Genomic DNA, 13,551 nt, shown 5'->3' with positions numbered 1-13,551 from the left:
GCAATCTCTCCCTATACCAACAATAAGCCTCTCCGACCTACTAACTTAATGTACTGAGGCTAAACCATAATGGGCCTCTCAGAGCACAGCAGTGGCTTTTCTGTGTCCCTTAACAACTTCCAACCTGGTGTCGTCCCTATTTTTCATTCATTATGTCTTCTGGAAGACTACTATGGTTCTACTATATGGTTTTAATAGGATACAGAACAGTCATGTCTGTCAGACAAGCAGACAGACCGGCAGAATGTCTGCAGCTTACTGTAAGTGACTGATCTAATGTTCCTCTTTCTGGTGGAAAGAGATGATGTCACCATAGAGGTTCCTCTTGCTAAGAAAACAGTGAGGAACAAGACATCTAATCCCTGTTTGTCCTGATATGTAGGCACTTTTCAAACACTTGTAGTGAACAATAATATTAGTTCATTCTTTAACACAATAACACACTTGACACCAATTCTACGAGAACCTTCACTACAGGGTTTCCCCTGTCTGACTATATATAAATAAAATTCAATTATGATAAATAAAATTAAATTATATCATATGTGCTTTACAAGAGAGAATGCAAGAAAGAGACAATCATCAGAACAGACATAAAAGCCATACAGTACCTGTGCGTTGAGATGTGTGTGGTTGTGGACAGGCACTGAGCGACAGTGGGTATGATGTGTCTTTGTCTCTGTGGATCTGAGAAGGACACAGAAAGAGGAGGGACAAACAAGAGAGTGTGAGACTCACAGACTGTACTACATGTGACTGTCACTCAGTCAGAAAAATACCCTGGAAAACAACTGTGTGTGTGTGTGTGTGTGTGTGTGTGTGTGTGTGTGTGTGTGTGTGTGTGTGTGTGTGTGTGTGTGTGTGTGTGTGTGTGTGTGTGTGTGTGTGTGTGTGAGCTCTTAACCACGCCGATGTCGGCGACGGAAGAAGACGGAAAGCGTCTGCTGCCGACAGGGAGCCATCGGGAGCTTGTTGGCAAGAGATGCTTGCTGTCGATAAAGCCGTCGGGACCCATAGACCATATTCACACCGCGGCCATCTTGGATCACATGACTTCCTGGGATAGCAGCCTGCATTACAAACCATTGTGAACAATGGAGTGATGGTCCCAAAATATGAGTTGTATTCAACCAATTTCTTTTTACCAAATTGACAAATGGGCAGATGACAACATCAATATCCCCAAAAGAATTAAATAGAAGGGTATATCCACAATATTCATGGTAGTTAGGTTGCAACCTTACTGTGTACAAAGAGTTGCTATCTGTGCAGTGCTTGCTCCACTATCATATTAACTATTTGTTGTTAGATTGTTTCTGATTAATATGCAAAAATCACGATGCAGTAATATTAACTATATGATGGCAGAGCAAGCACTAGTCTGCATACTGTAGCAAGTCTTTATACAAAGTAACACTGTAACCTAACTACCATGAATATTGTGGATGTACCCTTCTATTCAATCCTTTTTGGGATGTTGATGTTGTCATCTGCCCATTTGTCAATTTGGTAAAAAGAAATTGGTTGAATAGAACTCATATTTTGGGACCATCGCTCCATTGTTCACAATGGTTTGTAATGCAGGCTGCTATCCCAGGAAGTCATGTGATCCAAGATGGCCGCGGTGTGAATATGGTCTATAGATGAAGAACTGGACATGTTCAGTCTTTTGCCATCTTTTGCTAGGAGTCGGTAGAATTGAGGGGGTTGTAAACTATGGACCTTTAGTTTACTACTGTTGCAGCCTAAATAAGCCAGAGACATTTTCCCGTCGCACATTTGAACTAAATACCATATGGTCAATCTCAACTCTCAATTCCTGTACCAATCAATCAGTTCCAAAGCAAAGCTAGAGCTAAATGCGTTTGTTTGTTTGTTTTCTAACGGGGCTGAAAGAGTGTTGCCACATTTGACAGATTCTGTGAGTGAAACAGAATGGGAGAGTTGGAAAGAGTTTCTTGTAGTGTGGAGTCCCCTTTAGGCAGCCAGGACAGTTCTCTCTCTCTCTCTCTCTCTGAACCACAGTTTGCAAACTATTCCTCCTGCAGCAAAGCAATGACACTGCAACAAGTGGAGATTCTAGAAGTCTGCTCTGCACAATCCATGGGGGAAAACATCACAGTTCTTCTGTTCTTAACAGTTCATCTTCTCCATCACAGTCTATCAGTCTACTGTACATGAAAATTAAACATTCGTTCTAATTTTGGCAGCCACGTCTTTGTAGGATAGCCTTTGGTGGTTTTACAAACACTCTAGTGGACTTTCTGGATTCAGTATATTCATCATTAGAACCCAGTATAAAAGTGCATGAAATAAAAAGATGAAGCAAAACGTAAACAGAGGTTGGGTTTCAATCCAGTGTAAAAATCAGGCAGTAGAAGAAAAAAAGGTTAATTCTACAAATGTAACCAAATGGACATGACATAACAAATGTACATGTTTTAAGTTTTCTCAATGAGTGACTAGCCCTTTTTTAAATACATACTGTAACAAGTCTACCAACAATATTTTTTACATTTTGAAACAAATTATTTGACAATTTAAGCAACTAGACAACTAACCACCTGGTTGTCAACCAGCCAGTGAGTCAACCAGACTTCCAGCCAGACAACCAACCTTTCAAACATGAACAAGCAGTCAAAGTACAGTCCAACTATGAACCAACTATCAACCAACCAATAAGTCAGTCAGTCAGTCCAATTTCAATTCAAAGGAGCTTTTTTAGTTTACATTTCCAAAGCAAGTGTACATACATACTCCAAAATAAGAACAGTTGAAAATGGGGAACATATATACAGTTGGAGGGGGTACAGCACTGTGTAAACAGAGCTATGTTGCATGTGTCATTTTATATATATATATACAGTCAGTCAGCCAGCCAGCCAGCCAGCCATGCAGAACAATGTAACCTTGCTGGTACAGCATTCTGCTCCTCTAATGATGCAGGCTGTGTTCTGCTCCCAGTGGAGTACATCAATACTGAACAGACATAGTGTGGTCCCTGGGGCCCACACTGTCTGTGTACTGAATGTATGTGTATGTGTGACTGTGTGCGGTAACAGTTCTATTCCCACTAGACATAGGTGAGACACACAAGCACGCACGCACGCACGCACGCACGCACGCACGCACGCACACACACACACACACACAGTAAGAGTGAAGTAAGAATCCTCGAGGCTGTGTTGGGGGCCGTCTTATATTTTTAAAGCAGATGTGTTTTTATTGGGTACAGTTTAGAATGTTGTGCATTTAGAAAGTTCCTCCATCTGTCTTCAATTAATCTCAAGCCAGGATCCCTCCACTCAGATTACCTTTACATTTCAGTAATTTGAAGCTTTTAACCACAGTGAGTGACTTACAGTGACTACAACATCATTTCCTGGATGAGTCGATAATAATTACATGACACTTTCCCATGTTGCAATACAGTGAGCGCATATTGGAATAAACCATTGACAACGTATACCTCGTTGACTGGGGAACCCCTAGCGGTCCGTACTTGGTCCCCTTCTTTTATCCACATCTCTTCATTGAAATTAGCCTATCCACAAGCTCATTCTGTGATTTTGGCTGAATGTTTGCCTGTACAGTACATGCCCATGAGGGACACTAGGGTTCATGTGGTTAACTGTGAAGTCACCATTACAAGCAATCAACAATAAACTTGAGGGACCGAGCCATACAGTAGTGGTAGCACTGCAAGTCTAACACTACTGCTGTGGCCCTAAAAATATTTTTTATAAAAACGAAAAAGAAACAATGGGAACACAACAGCATAAACTCAATCTAAGTTAGCTTTCTTTGCGTTTCAAGCTCAGCACTCACATACTGTATATAGATGGGTTTCTTGTTTACAGACTTTACTGGGTACATGGCTGCGTGCATTCAGGGGGCAAAAGCACTTTGACTAAAAACGCCAACCGGGAAATTCTAATGAGCTGTGCATGATTAGAGTCAGCAGTGAGTTGCAGTGCAGGATAATGTGACCTCAAGTACAAGTCCATCTCAAACTAGAAGTTCCAGATATGCTGTAAAGAGTGCTGCGTTCTGCCGCCTAGCTGCACATGAAACTACCTCAAACAGCTACTATCCAAAATAATGTTTGCTTATCTGGATTCTCTTTTCTTGCCGAGTGTGAAAAAAGGGGAATAGCGAAGGTTAGTGAGAGAGGACATAATGCATTGAACCCATGACATTCAGACTATTTGGTGATGTTCATATTATTTGGTGAGTTTACCATAATATTATGCTGAGGACATATTTATGCACATTATGAACCATGTCTATTGACATACAGTAGATATCAATTAACCAGACATACAGCAGAGAACAGTCAGAAAGTCAACCAGTCACTCAACCAAAAGCGTCCCTATTCTGGACATGCCATAACGTGGACATTAGCAGAAAATAGCACCAAAATAAATCACACCCAGTGTGAAGTGAGCTGTGCCTCTTTCATTAAAGGGATATTCCACTTTCAAAAAACTTTTTGTCATTGTATGGTCTAATCAGGCTTGTATGAACACCCTGAACAGTTTTTAATTTTCTTCATTCAGTATTTAGATATTTGATGTAAATGTTTTCTGGCCCAACACGCCCAGGCCCTCTCCCCACACACACTCATTGTAACTTCAAACTCCATTTAAACCATGATAGATTATTTAAAAACACCCATTATTTTTTCTGGTGACTCATAATACCCTCCTAATACGTGAGCAGGCCGTGTTTTTTCCATAACGTTTTTCATGTATTTTTAATAATTCTTTGGGAAAATGGAAAAAACTAAATACAATAACAATATATAAAAAAATAATGAAAACTGTTATGGAAAAAACACGGCCTGCTCACGTATTAGGAGGGTATTATGAGTCACCAGAAAAAATAATGGGTGTTTTTAATGAATCTATCATGGTTAAAATGGAGTTTGAAGTTACAATGAGTGTGTGTGGGGAGAGGGACTGGGCGTGTCGGGCCAGAAAACATTTTCATCAAATATCTAAATACTGAATGAAGAAAATTAAAAACTGTTCAGGGTGTTCACACAAGCCTGATTAGACCATACAATGACAAAAAGTTTTTTGAAAGTGGAATATCCCTTTAAGTGTCCCGCAAAGCTTGGCCAATATGAGCCAAGTGTGGGACAGACATACCAACAAACATACAGACAAAGCCAGATGTAGGAGTGGTTAGCACCGCTCAAAAATGTTGCAGATCTACAACCTCAAAACACAGTGTGGCACGTTGTCAGCTTGACAATTGCCTAATTTTTAATGCATTTATTTCAGTTAAGAGATTTGGCGAAAAGGGTAAGAATAAGGGGACCAAGTATACATGGGGACATTAGTCAACAAACTATATACAATGGTTAACTGACCAGACAGCCACGAGGTAGCCAGACAGAAAACCATCGAGATGGCCTTAAAGCCAGTTAAGATAAGTTAAGTTCACCAGTCAGCCAGAGAATTAGCCAGTCAAAGAAATAACCTATAGCCAGTTATCGTACAGGAGAGTGAACCAGCCCTCCAGTCAACCAGCGAGCTAGCCAATCATTCAGGCAGCCAACAAACCAACTGGCCAGCCTGAGCAGCCAAAGTGAGAGAGCAGTCACCCTGATTGCTGGCAGGCCAGACGTTCCCAGCACATATTTGTTGAGGCTGGGATTGGGGAAACGGCTGGAAAAGGGAAGGAATGCCAGTGGGTTTGGGTCGGAAGCACAGCATTCTAAACCGTACCCAATAAAAACACATCTGCTTTAAAAATATAAGACTGCCTCGAACACAGCCTCACGGTGTGTGTGTGTGTGTGTGTGTGTGTGTGTGTGTGTGTGTGTGTGTGTGTGTGTGTGTGTGTGTGTGTGTGTGTGTCTACAGTTCATGAGATGAGGATATATTAATTTAACCACATGAACCCTCGCGTCCCTATTCTGGGGCCGATCATTCAGCAAAAATATCAGATCAACAAACTTTTGGCTTAGAGGAAAAAAAGAAGGGGAAGGGGAAGTATAACGCCCTGGGGGCAACTTAAGTATTAAATAGGGTTTAGGTTAATTTAAAAACGACAAAAACAAACCTTCTATTGGCTCTTCTTAGCTCTCGTCTCTATTCTGGTACTGGCACTTCCTCCTTACAGGATCTTTCTAGGATCACTGGAGTATTATCTGGCCACTACAATGCTGATCCTTTGGCTGACTGCAAGATCACTATTGATGCAATTGAAGCCTATTCAATGGTCATTCTAAATCTCTCTAGCAAAGACCTTAAATCTCGCTTGTGTGTGTGTGTGTGTGTGTGTGTGTGTGTGTGTGTGTGTGTGTGTGTGTGTGTGTGTGTGTGTGTGTGTGTGTGTGTGTGTGTGTGTGTGTGTGTGTGTGTGTGTGTGTGTGTGTCCTCAGTTCATAGCCAGTTCAGCTGTATCAAAGACAGTGAATATCCCATGAACTGGATCTAGCAGGTTCAGAGAATGAATAAATAATGAAGACCCACTTAAAAGCAGGATTTAGGTATGATGACCTAACTAAAGTAAACATGAATCATCTCACATGTAACTGACAAAATTATCCTCTTGTTACTCATGTCATTCTTTATGTATAGGGTGGCAGTGGCTCGGTGGATAAAGCCGCCATCGAGCCGCTGCTACTTCTGCTTTGTGCAGAGGTGTCCTTGAGCAAGACACTGAATCCCCGAGTGAACCTGATGAGCAGGTTGGTGGTGCCTTGTATGGTGGCCTCCACCATCGGCGTGTGAATGTGACGCACATTGTAAAGCTCTTTGGATAAAGTTGCTATATAGAAATGCAGACCATTTACGTGTATCAAGGTTCTCATCCACCACCATGCCTAACAGATAAAGTAGACGTCCACATAATAATACAGGACACATCCCCTCATCAATCACACTTTTCTTTTCACATTAACCACTTTAAACCCTATATACAGTACTTGATTGGTCTTCAAGTCACTCCAAGTCACTTAATGCAGGGGTCTTCAATGTTTTCAGGCCAAGGACCCCTTAGCTTAGAGAGAGATGAAGCAGGGACCCCCTCTACATGTTGAATAAATGTGTTGAGCAGATTTTCATAGATTTCAGAGATAGATTCATAGACTTGTTTGACAGCACTGTCATCAGTCTATGTTGGATTCATGTTAATGTGTATTTTCAGACATTTAACCATTGATGTTTTGTAAACTTGACCTTTCACTATGTACTTGGTCTGCTCTGCAAAAGGAAACAAATTAATGAATGGCAGAGCAAGACGTTTGCCAAAAACATCTACAAGCTCAACAAAGCTGTTGTTGTAAGCCCTTGTAGATCGATTATTTTCAACAAATGTTCACCTATTATGACATTCCCAGAATAGGGATGGTAGCGTTCATACAGTATGTCCAGGTGTTCATTCTAAACAGCACAAGCGATCCCAATCAGATCACTTCCTGTTGTAGACTGTAATAGAGCTTTGCTAACGCCCACTCTGAAAAGACATACAGTTTAGGTTTCATTTTTCACAACATACTGTACAAAACATGACCAGAAGTGAAAAAATATATATTTTTGTATGTTTTGAAAGAGAAATAATATACATTCTCTCTTTTCTCTGGATATGGAGGTGGGAAGCGTTGGGGTTTTGAAAGTCATCACTATTGATGATATCACTGAGCTTATTCCCATCAGACAGAGACAGACAGTCACACACACACACACACGCACACACACACACACACACACACACACACGCACGCACGCACCCACGCACACACAGGCAGACAAACTGGGCTATCGGCCAAAGGAAACCGTTGGGAGAGACGAGAGCTGTGATTTTTCCCAGACAATCACCAGAATCAAACTGGTCGTTCAGTTCTCTCTCTGTATTTCTGTCATCTCTCTCTCTCTCCCTCTCTCTCTCTCTCTCTCTGCACCGTATGCATCTGTTACTATAACTGTTGGTATTTTAACTGCCTCATTCCATTCCATTGTGTCTTTTTAACCATGCACCTTATGTTTTTACTTTGCTCATATTACATATTAGATACACATTTGATATGTGACCAGTTTTTTTTTTTTTTATCTTGCTATTCTACAGTATCTGTATTTCCTTCACCTTTCTTGAAAACTGCAAATGATGGGAGCTTGTATGATGAAGAATTCCACCCACTTTGTTTGCACCAGTAAACCTGTGATGGGACAGTAAAGTAAAGTTTGTCTCTATTCATTCTCGCTCAGTATCTCTCATCTCCGTTTGCATTTCTTCCCCCCCTCTCTGTCTCTCTCAGAGGGCATGGTGGCTGTTTCTTATTTTCTCGTCTCACCATGGGCTACGGTTTTTGGACATGACTCGGTACAGAACAGAGGGGTGTGGTTGTTTGGAGAGAACTTGCGGGACCAAGGGGCCGGTTCTGCTGCTGTCACCAGGGCCCTTGGCCTTGTCTTTTAGCTGATACACAATCCAGGCAGAGACACTTCATGCTATATCTTTTACTCAACAATACTTGGCATTCCAGGAACTTAATGCAGATCTCAGACATCAGCCATGAGAGAATACATGACACCATTTCAGACAATGGTGTTGTTGTGTAGTGCTGTGTCCTATCATATTACACAGTATAGTGTTGCATAGCAGAGTATTAGCATTATTAGTAGTATAGTGGGGTAGAGTACTGTACAATTAGATTACAGTAAAACAAGAGAGGAATGGAGTGCTGTAGATTAGAATATGATAGATCACAGAAGAGTCAGTGTCTGTGGAACAAATTAACTTTACTATTATCCTGCATGAACTGTAGGGTTCCTATTTGGGGCATGTCATAATAGGTGAACATTCTAAGAGGAAATAGCAGAGCCTGTAGTGTAGATAGTGTAGATCTGTTTTTGACAAAGAGATTTTGTGCAGAGGGGAAAAAATGAGGGGAAGAGTTATAGACTCCTGTGGGACCCTGGGCAACAAAGTATATAGTTTAAGTGGTTAATTGCCTACAGGCGATCGTGCACACGGGATATCACAGCTCTGATCCAACAGTTAGATAGACCTGTATTGTTCCCAAGGGGGAAACGCAGTTGTCATGGCAGTGCCACAGTTTTGAAACACAGCACCGATACAGAAAAAGTGTCATGGGATTTGACAGAGTGTTCTTCTCAAAATGCTACCTACTCTATCTGCGTTCTCTCTGGAAAAGAGCATCATGATGCATTCACTCTGGACATGATAAAACTAATCATGTCCGGTGTAAATACCCCTGTAGTGAAATGACAGCCAAAGTGTTTGTGATGTGTGTTTACTCAAACTAGAACAGGTGTCGAGAGTAAACATCTATCCCTCTCGGCAGCGTTTATTTTCATTTGCATTCTCACTTACTGTCACCCACTCTAAACGAGAGTGTCAGCTAAATTTCCAAAATGTCAAACATAGAAAGGTGTTTTTCATGCTTTGCATCTTTTCTTTTCAGCAGAGTATTTTAGTATTTCAACACTCCGAGAAGCATCCAAATAACTGGAGCTAAAGTGTGGTTCATCACGCTTGATACCGCCATCCTCCCACTCTCACCACGACAGCAGAACCAACAACTTAAGACGATTTATTTAGAGCCTGACTGATCCTGTATATCGGATTCGTCGATACAGTGGCCATTATTTGACTTTTCTGACAACATGTTTATCTGCAAATATACAGCCAAAACATTGGTAATCAGTGATCAAGGAACCTGGCATGGGTTTGAATCTATACTGTGCATCTGGTACACCTTTATTTAACATTTGTTTTAGGATTACAGTAATATGGTCTGGTACAGGAACAGAAACGTATTATTTGGACTTTGAGACAAGCTGTAAACCAGTCTGATGTGTCAGAATAAACTCAACCTGAATTCCTTTAGGGATAAAATATGGCCTCCATGGAGGGATTTGCCCTCATGTTGCTTGCACGTCTTCATATTCACGCATGCATGCATGCGCGCGCACACACGCACACACACACACGCACGCACACGCACACGCACACACACACACACACACACACACACACACACACACACACACACACACAACACTCCACCCAAGGTAATCATCGCTCTCCATTCTGTCTATCTGTGTGTGTGTGTGTGTGTGTGTGTGTGTGTGTGTGTGTGTGTGTGTGTGTGTGTGTGTGTGTGTGTGTTGTGACCATCAACAACCGTGCAATCATCTCCCAGGGTGAAACACACCAACTACAGCCCTGCTCTATAGGAAAAGCCCCAAATTTACAGAAAATCATCACAACAACCACCTAGACACACACTTAAAAGTTTTTTTCCCCCCTTCTTTTTCCCCCTAAAAGCAGCTTGGAGCTGCGGCCGCTTCAGGAAGAAACTTCAGTCTCAAGTTACATTTGCGACTTGCTTTAGTCAGCATGTCTGTGTTTTCACTGTAGGGAATCAAGTTTTAGGATATTGAGTTCACTAATGCAAAGAGAAAAAATTGAGACATCCCACAAGGCAACTTTTTCATTTTAAGCAATGTCTCAGTCTACACTGCCTTAAAAAGATTAACAACTTTTTTCCCTGCATGTTTACATGACATTCTCTTTAGAGAATTATAGGCCATGACTATGGTCTATAATTCATCTACAGAGAAAAAGACTCATAACTGCAACTAAATATTCTGCAACAAAAATACTTATGGCAGGTTAGCCCAAACATGACACCTCTGCAAGCATGTAAGCTTAACCACACAAACTCTAGTGTTCCTATTCTCAGCACGTCATAATAGGTAAACATTTGGTGAAAAATGGATCAACAATGTGTCACGATGCGTTGCACATTTGGTGTACTGTAGAGGGAATAAATCAAGGGGCCAACAAGAGAGCCCATCTGGGACCACGGTCAGCAAAGTATACAGGGTATAAATGTTAAAAAGCAAATGTGTGGGGTACAACATGCTTTACTCCAAACACAAAAAAACGGGAACAGTTCCACATAATAGAATGACAACAGGCGATAAACCAGGACCAACATTCCTATTGAAGTAGGACACGGTACAGCAGCAGAGGAAGACAGTGAGTCCAAACCATCCATACCTTGATAAGGACCACATCCACAGGCCTCTCTCCCTTTGCACATAAACTGTATCTCCGCTTGTGTCTCTCGTACATCGTTCCACCAAACTCCAAAATCCAGACAGCAGAAAGTTAAAACCTGTATCCCTCAACAGCGTGGCGATTATATATAGACCCGTGCCTCTGGGCCCGCGTGTTTGTGTGTGCTGCACCCCAGGGTCGCGCTAGAGTCGAGTCCCGGCCAGCACTTTCCTGAACCCCTCTACACTGTCTCCCTGTTCAGCGTTCCAAACTGTCCGTCTCAACAAAGATACAAATGGGAAGGGGACTAGGGTTCCCACTCCTTTTGGGGAAAAGAAGGGTATAATCCAATGTGAGAAAGTCCTGAGGAATCATAGAGTCCAGAGAGCCTGAAGCTTTGGGCTGAAGCTTTAGGAAAAACTGTAGGAGACTGTTAATGTTTCACATCTGTGTGGGGAACCAACCCCTCTCTGTGTCTCTCTCTCTCTCTCTCTCTGGCTCAGCCTCTCTTCTCCCGTGTCCCTCCCTCTCCTCCGTTCCTCTGTTCCTCCCTCCTTCTCTTCTGTCTAAACACTACTTCTCCCATGCCTTCTGGATCTCTCCGAGTTCTTCTGTGTTGTTAACCTTTTTACCTTTCTGTAAATCTCTGTATGTCTCTCTTCCTTTTTTTGTATTTCTCTTCCTTTTTTCTTTTGTGTTTCTCCATCTACCGTTTACTCTCTCTCTTCTTGTCTGTCTCTTTCCCTTTATTTTGTTTTCTTCCAGTGAATCAGTGCTGTGAACTAAGTTCCTGGACAAGAGGAGGAATAAAAGGAAAAATGGTCCCTCTGAGGCCGGCTGATAAGGCAGCCAGGCGGGTTGACAGGCGCTCTTTGTAACGGACTGGCCAACCGCAGTATTAGCTCATTTACCACACTTCCTCTTTTGGTCTGTCAGTGACAGTTATGAGGCCAATAAAACCCGAGTGTCATAAACTCCTCCTAAAATACTGTATCGCTTAGGAGCTCTAAAGTAATATTTATGTATTTTGGTCTTTCTTGTCCTCTCTTATGTCTTACGAAATCAGGACTTTGCCGAAGTCCTTTTGCATCGTTTTAAATGTCAAGAACGCAAGATATTGTTATTTTATTATGTCTTCCCGTATACAAAGTGATTTTGTCTTTGTGAAACTGACCTTTGGAAAAGGTACATACACAGTAAAATCCTAGGTGTTAATTTGTCCATTTGTAATTACTCCCATTACGGGTCAATTTGGTTACATTTATACTGTACACTCTCATAGCTAAAATAACACTTAGGATTATACTGTGTGCCGTTGAGCTCCACACCACAACTTTCTCATCTGTCTTTTTTCTGTCCTTCCTGTCTTTCTCTCATCTCATCTTTTCTCTAGTTGAGAGTGCCGTCTTCTCTTACCTTCCGGAATTTGTAGAAAACATTATTTGTCTTCTTTGGGTGTATGTTTGTCTTCCTCACCTGTCCTCATTCTCTCCACATTTCTTAAACCGTGCACATCCTTGTATCGTTTTTCGGGGTGCAGAAAAGTAAGACACATGTCGTCTTGTTTTGTGATCCCGTCTGTCTGCCCCTCTGCTCGACTGAAGCCAGGCACGAGTTTGCTCACATCATGTTTATACATCCAGCAGCTGACGTGACAGTTGTGTGTGAGCCTGAGTGGCCTCAGTAGCACATGGCCCACCACCCCCTCCCCCTGCACACACCCCTAAACCCACACACACGCAATCCCCCACCCCCAACCACCAGGCGTAATACATACCCGTGTCACATGCATGCATGCTTGTATGTATGTAACTTTGCCCATGTGTGCATTTTCTACCAAATGTATTTGGCAACTATAGAAGCAGTGCTCTTCAGAGCACAGGTCTCCACCAGGTCAGGTATGCTATTGTGGCCTCCTGGTGGCGCTATAATAGGCCAATGTGAGAATGGTGCAATGTCTTCTTTGGCTTTTAACAGCAATGTCTCCCCGGGGCTCAAACTACGACATACAAGCTCAAGTACAAGCTCACAATCCATCGCATCACAACCTGTTGTGAGATTGTGGGTCTGCTCTTCTCACTACTTATTTCAAGGTTCTTTTGTATAGAACTGTATTCTATTTAATTTATTTGTTTCTGAAATTCTACTGAAAAGAAAGTATAAAAACGGGATTTTACTTACAACCGATACAGTGTGTGTGTGTGTGTGTGTGTGTGTGTGTGTGTGTGTGTGTGTATATATATATATATATATATATATATATATATATTTTTTTTTTAACACTGATGTATACTGTATGCATGGGTGTGCCACTGCCAAGTGTATGTGTGAATGTTCCTAGATACAGTATGTATCTCACAGCCTGCTCCCCGGCCGGCCAGGCTGGCCAGCTGTCTCTGAGCACAGAGCAGCATGCGGTGTCACGCACGCTGCTGGATCACAAACAAACACCCCTGCAACCTACAGCAGTGGCCTGCACCTCACGCCAAACAGTGGCTCACATCAAAC

At 42.0% G+C, this 13,551-nt stretch overlaps 1 protein-coding gene across 3 annotated transcripts in view; it reads right to left on the bottom strand.

The window, feature by feature from the left end:
- akap13 (A-kinase anchoring protein 13) overlaps positions 1–13,551 on the bottom strand; it is a 111,084-nt gene that overhangs the window by 75,011 nt on the left and 22,522 nt on the right. For 2 of the 3 annotated variants that reach the window (XM_080730685.1, XM_080730686.1), the window contains exon 3: positions 612–687. In XM_080730685.1, the coding sequence (XP_080586811.1) occupies positions 612–687 (76 nt within the window). Of the gene's footprint in view, positions 1–611; positions 688–11,043; positions 11,131–13,551 lie in introns of those variants that run through there. The other variant, XM_080730687.1, reaches the window with a different exon arrangement.

The sequence above is a fragment of the Nannobrachium achirus genome, assembly GCF_963921795.1.
Source record: "Nannobrachium achirus genome assembly, chromosome: 7".
Classification (NCBI taxonomy): domain Eukaryota; kingdom Metazoa; phylum Chordata; class Actinopteri; order Myctophiformes; family Myctophidae; genus Nannobrachium; species Nannobrachium achirus.
The sequence above is the reverse complement of the archived record's forward strand: the minus strand, read 5'-3'. Positions and strand labels throughout refer to the sequence as shown.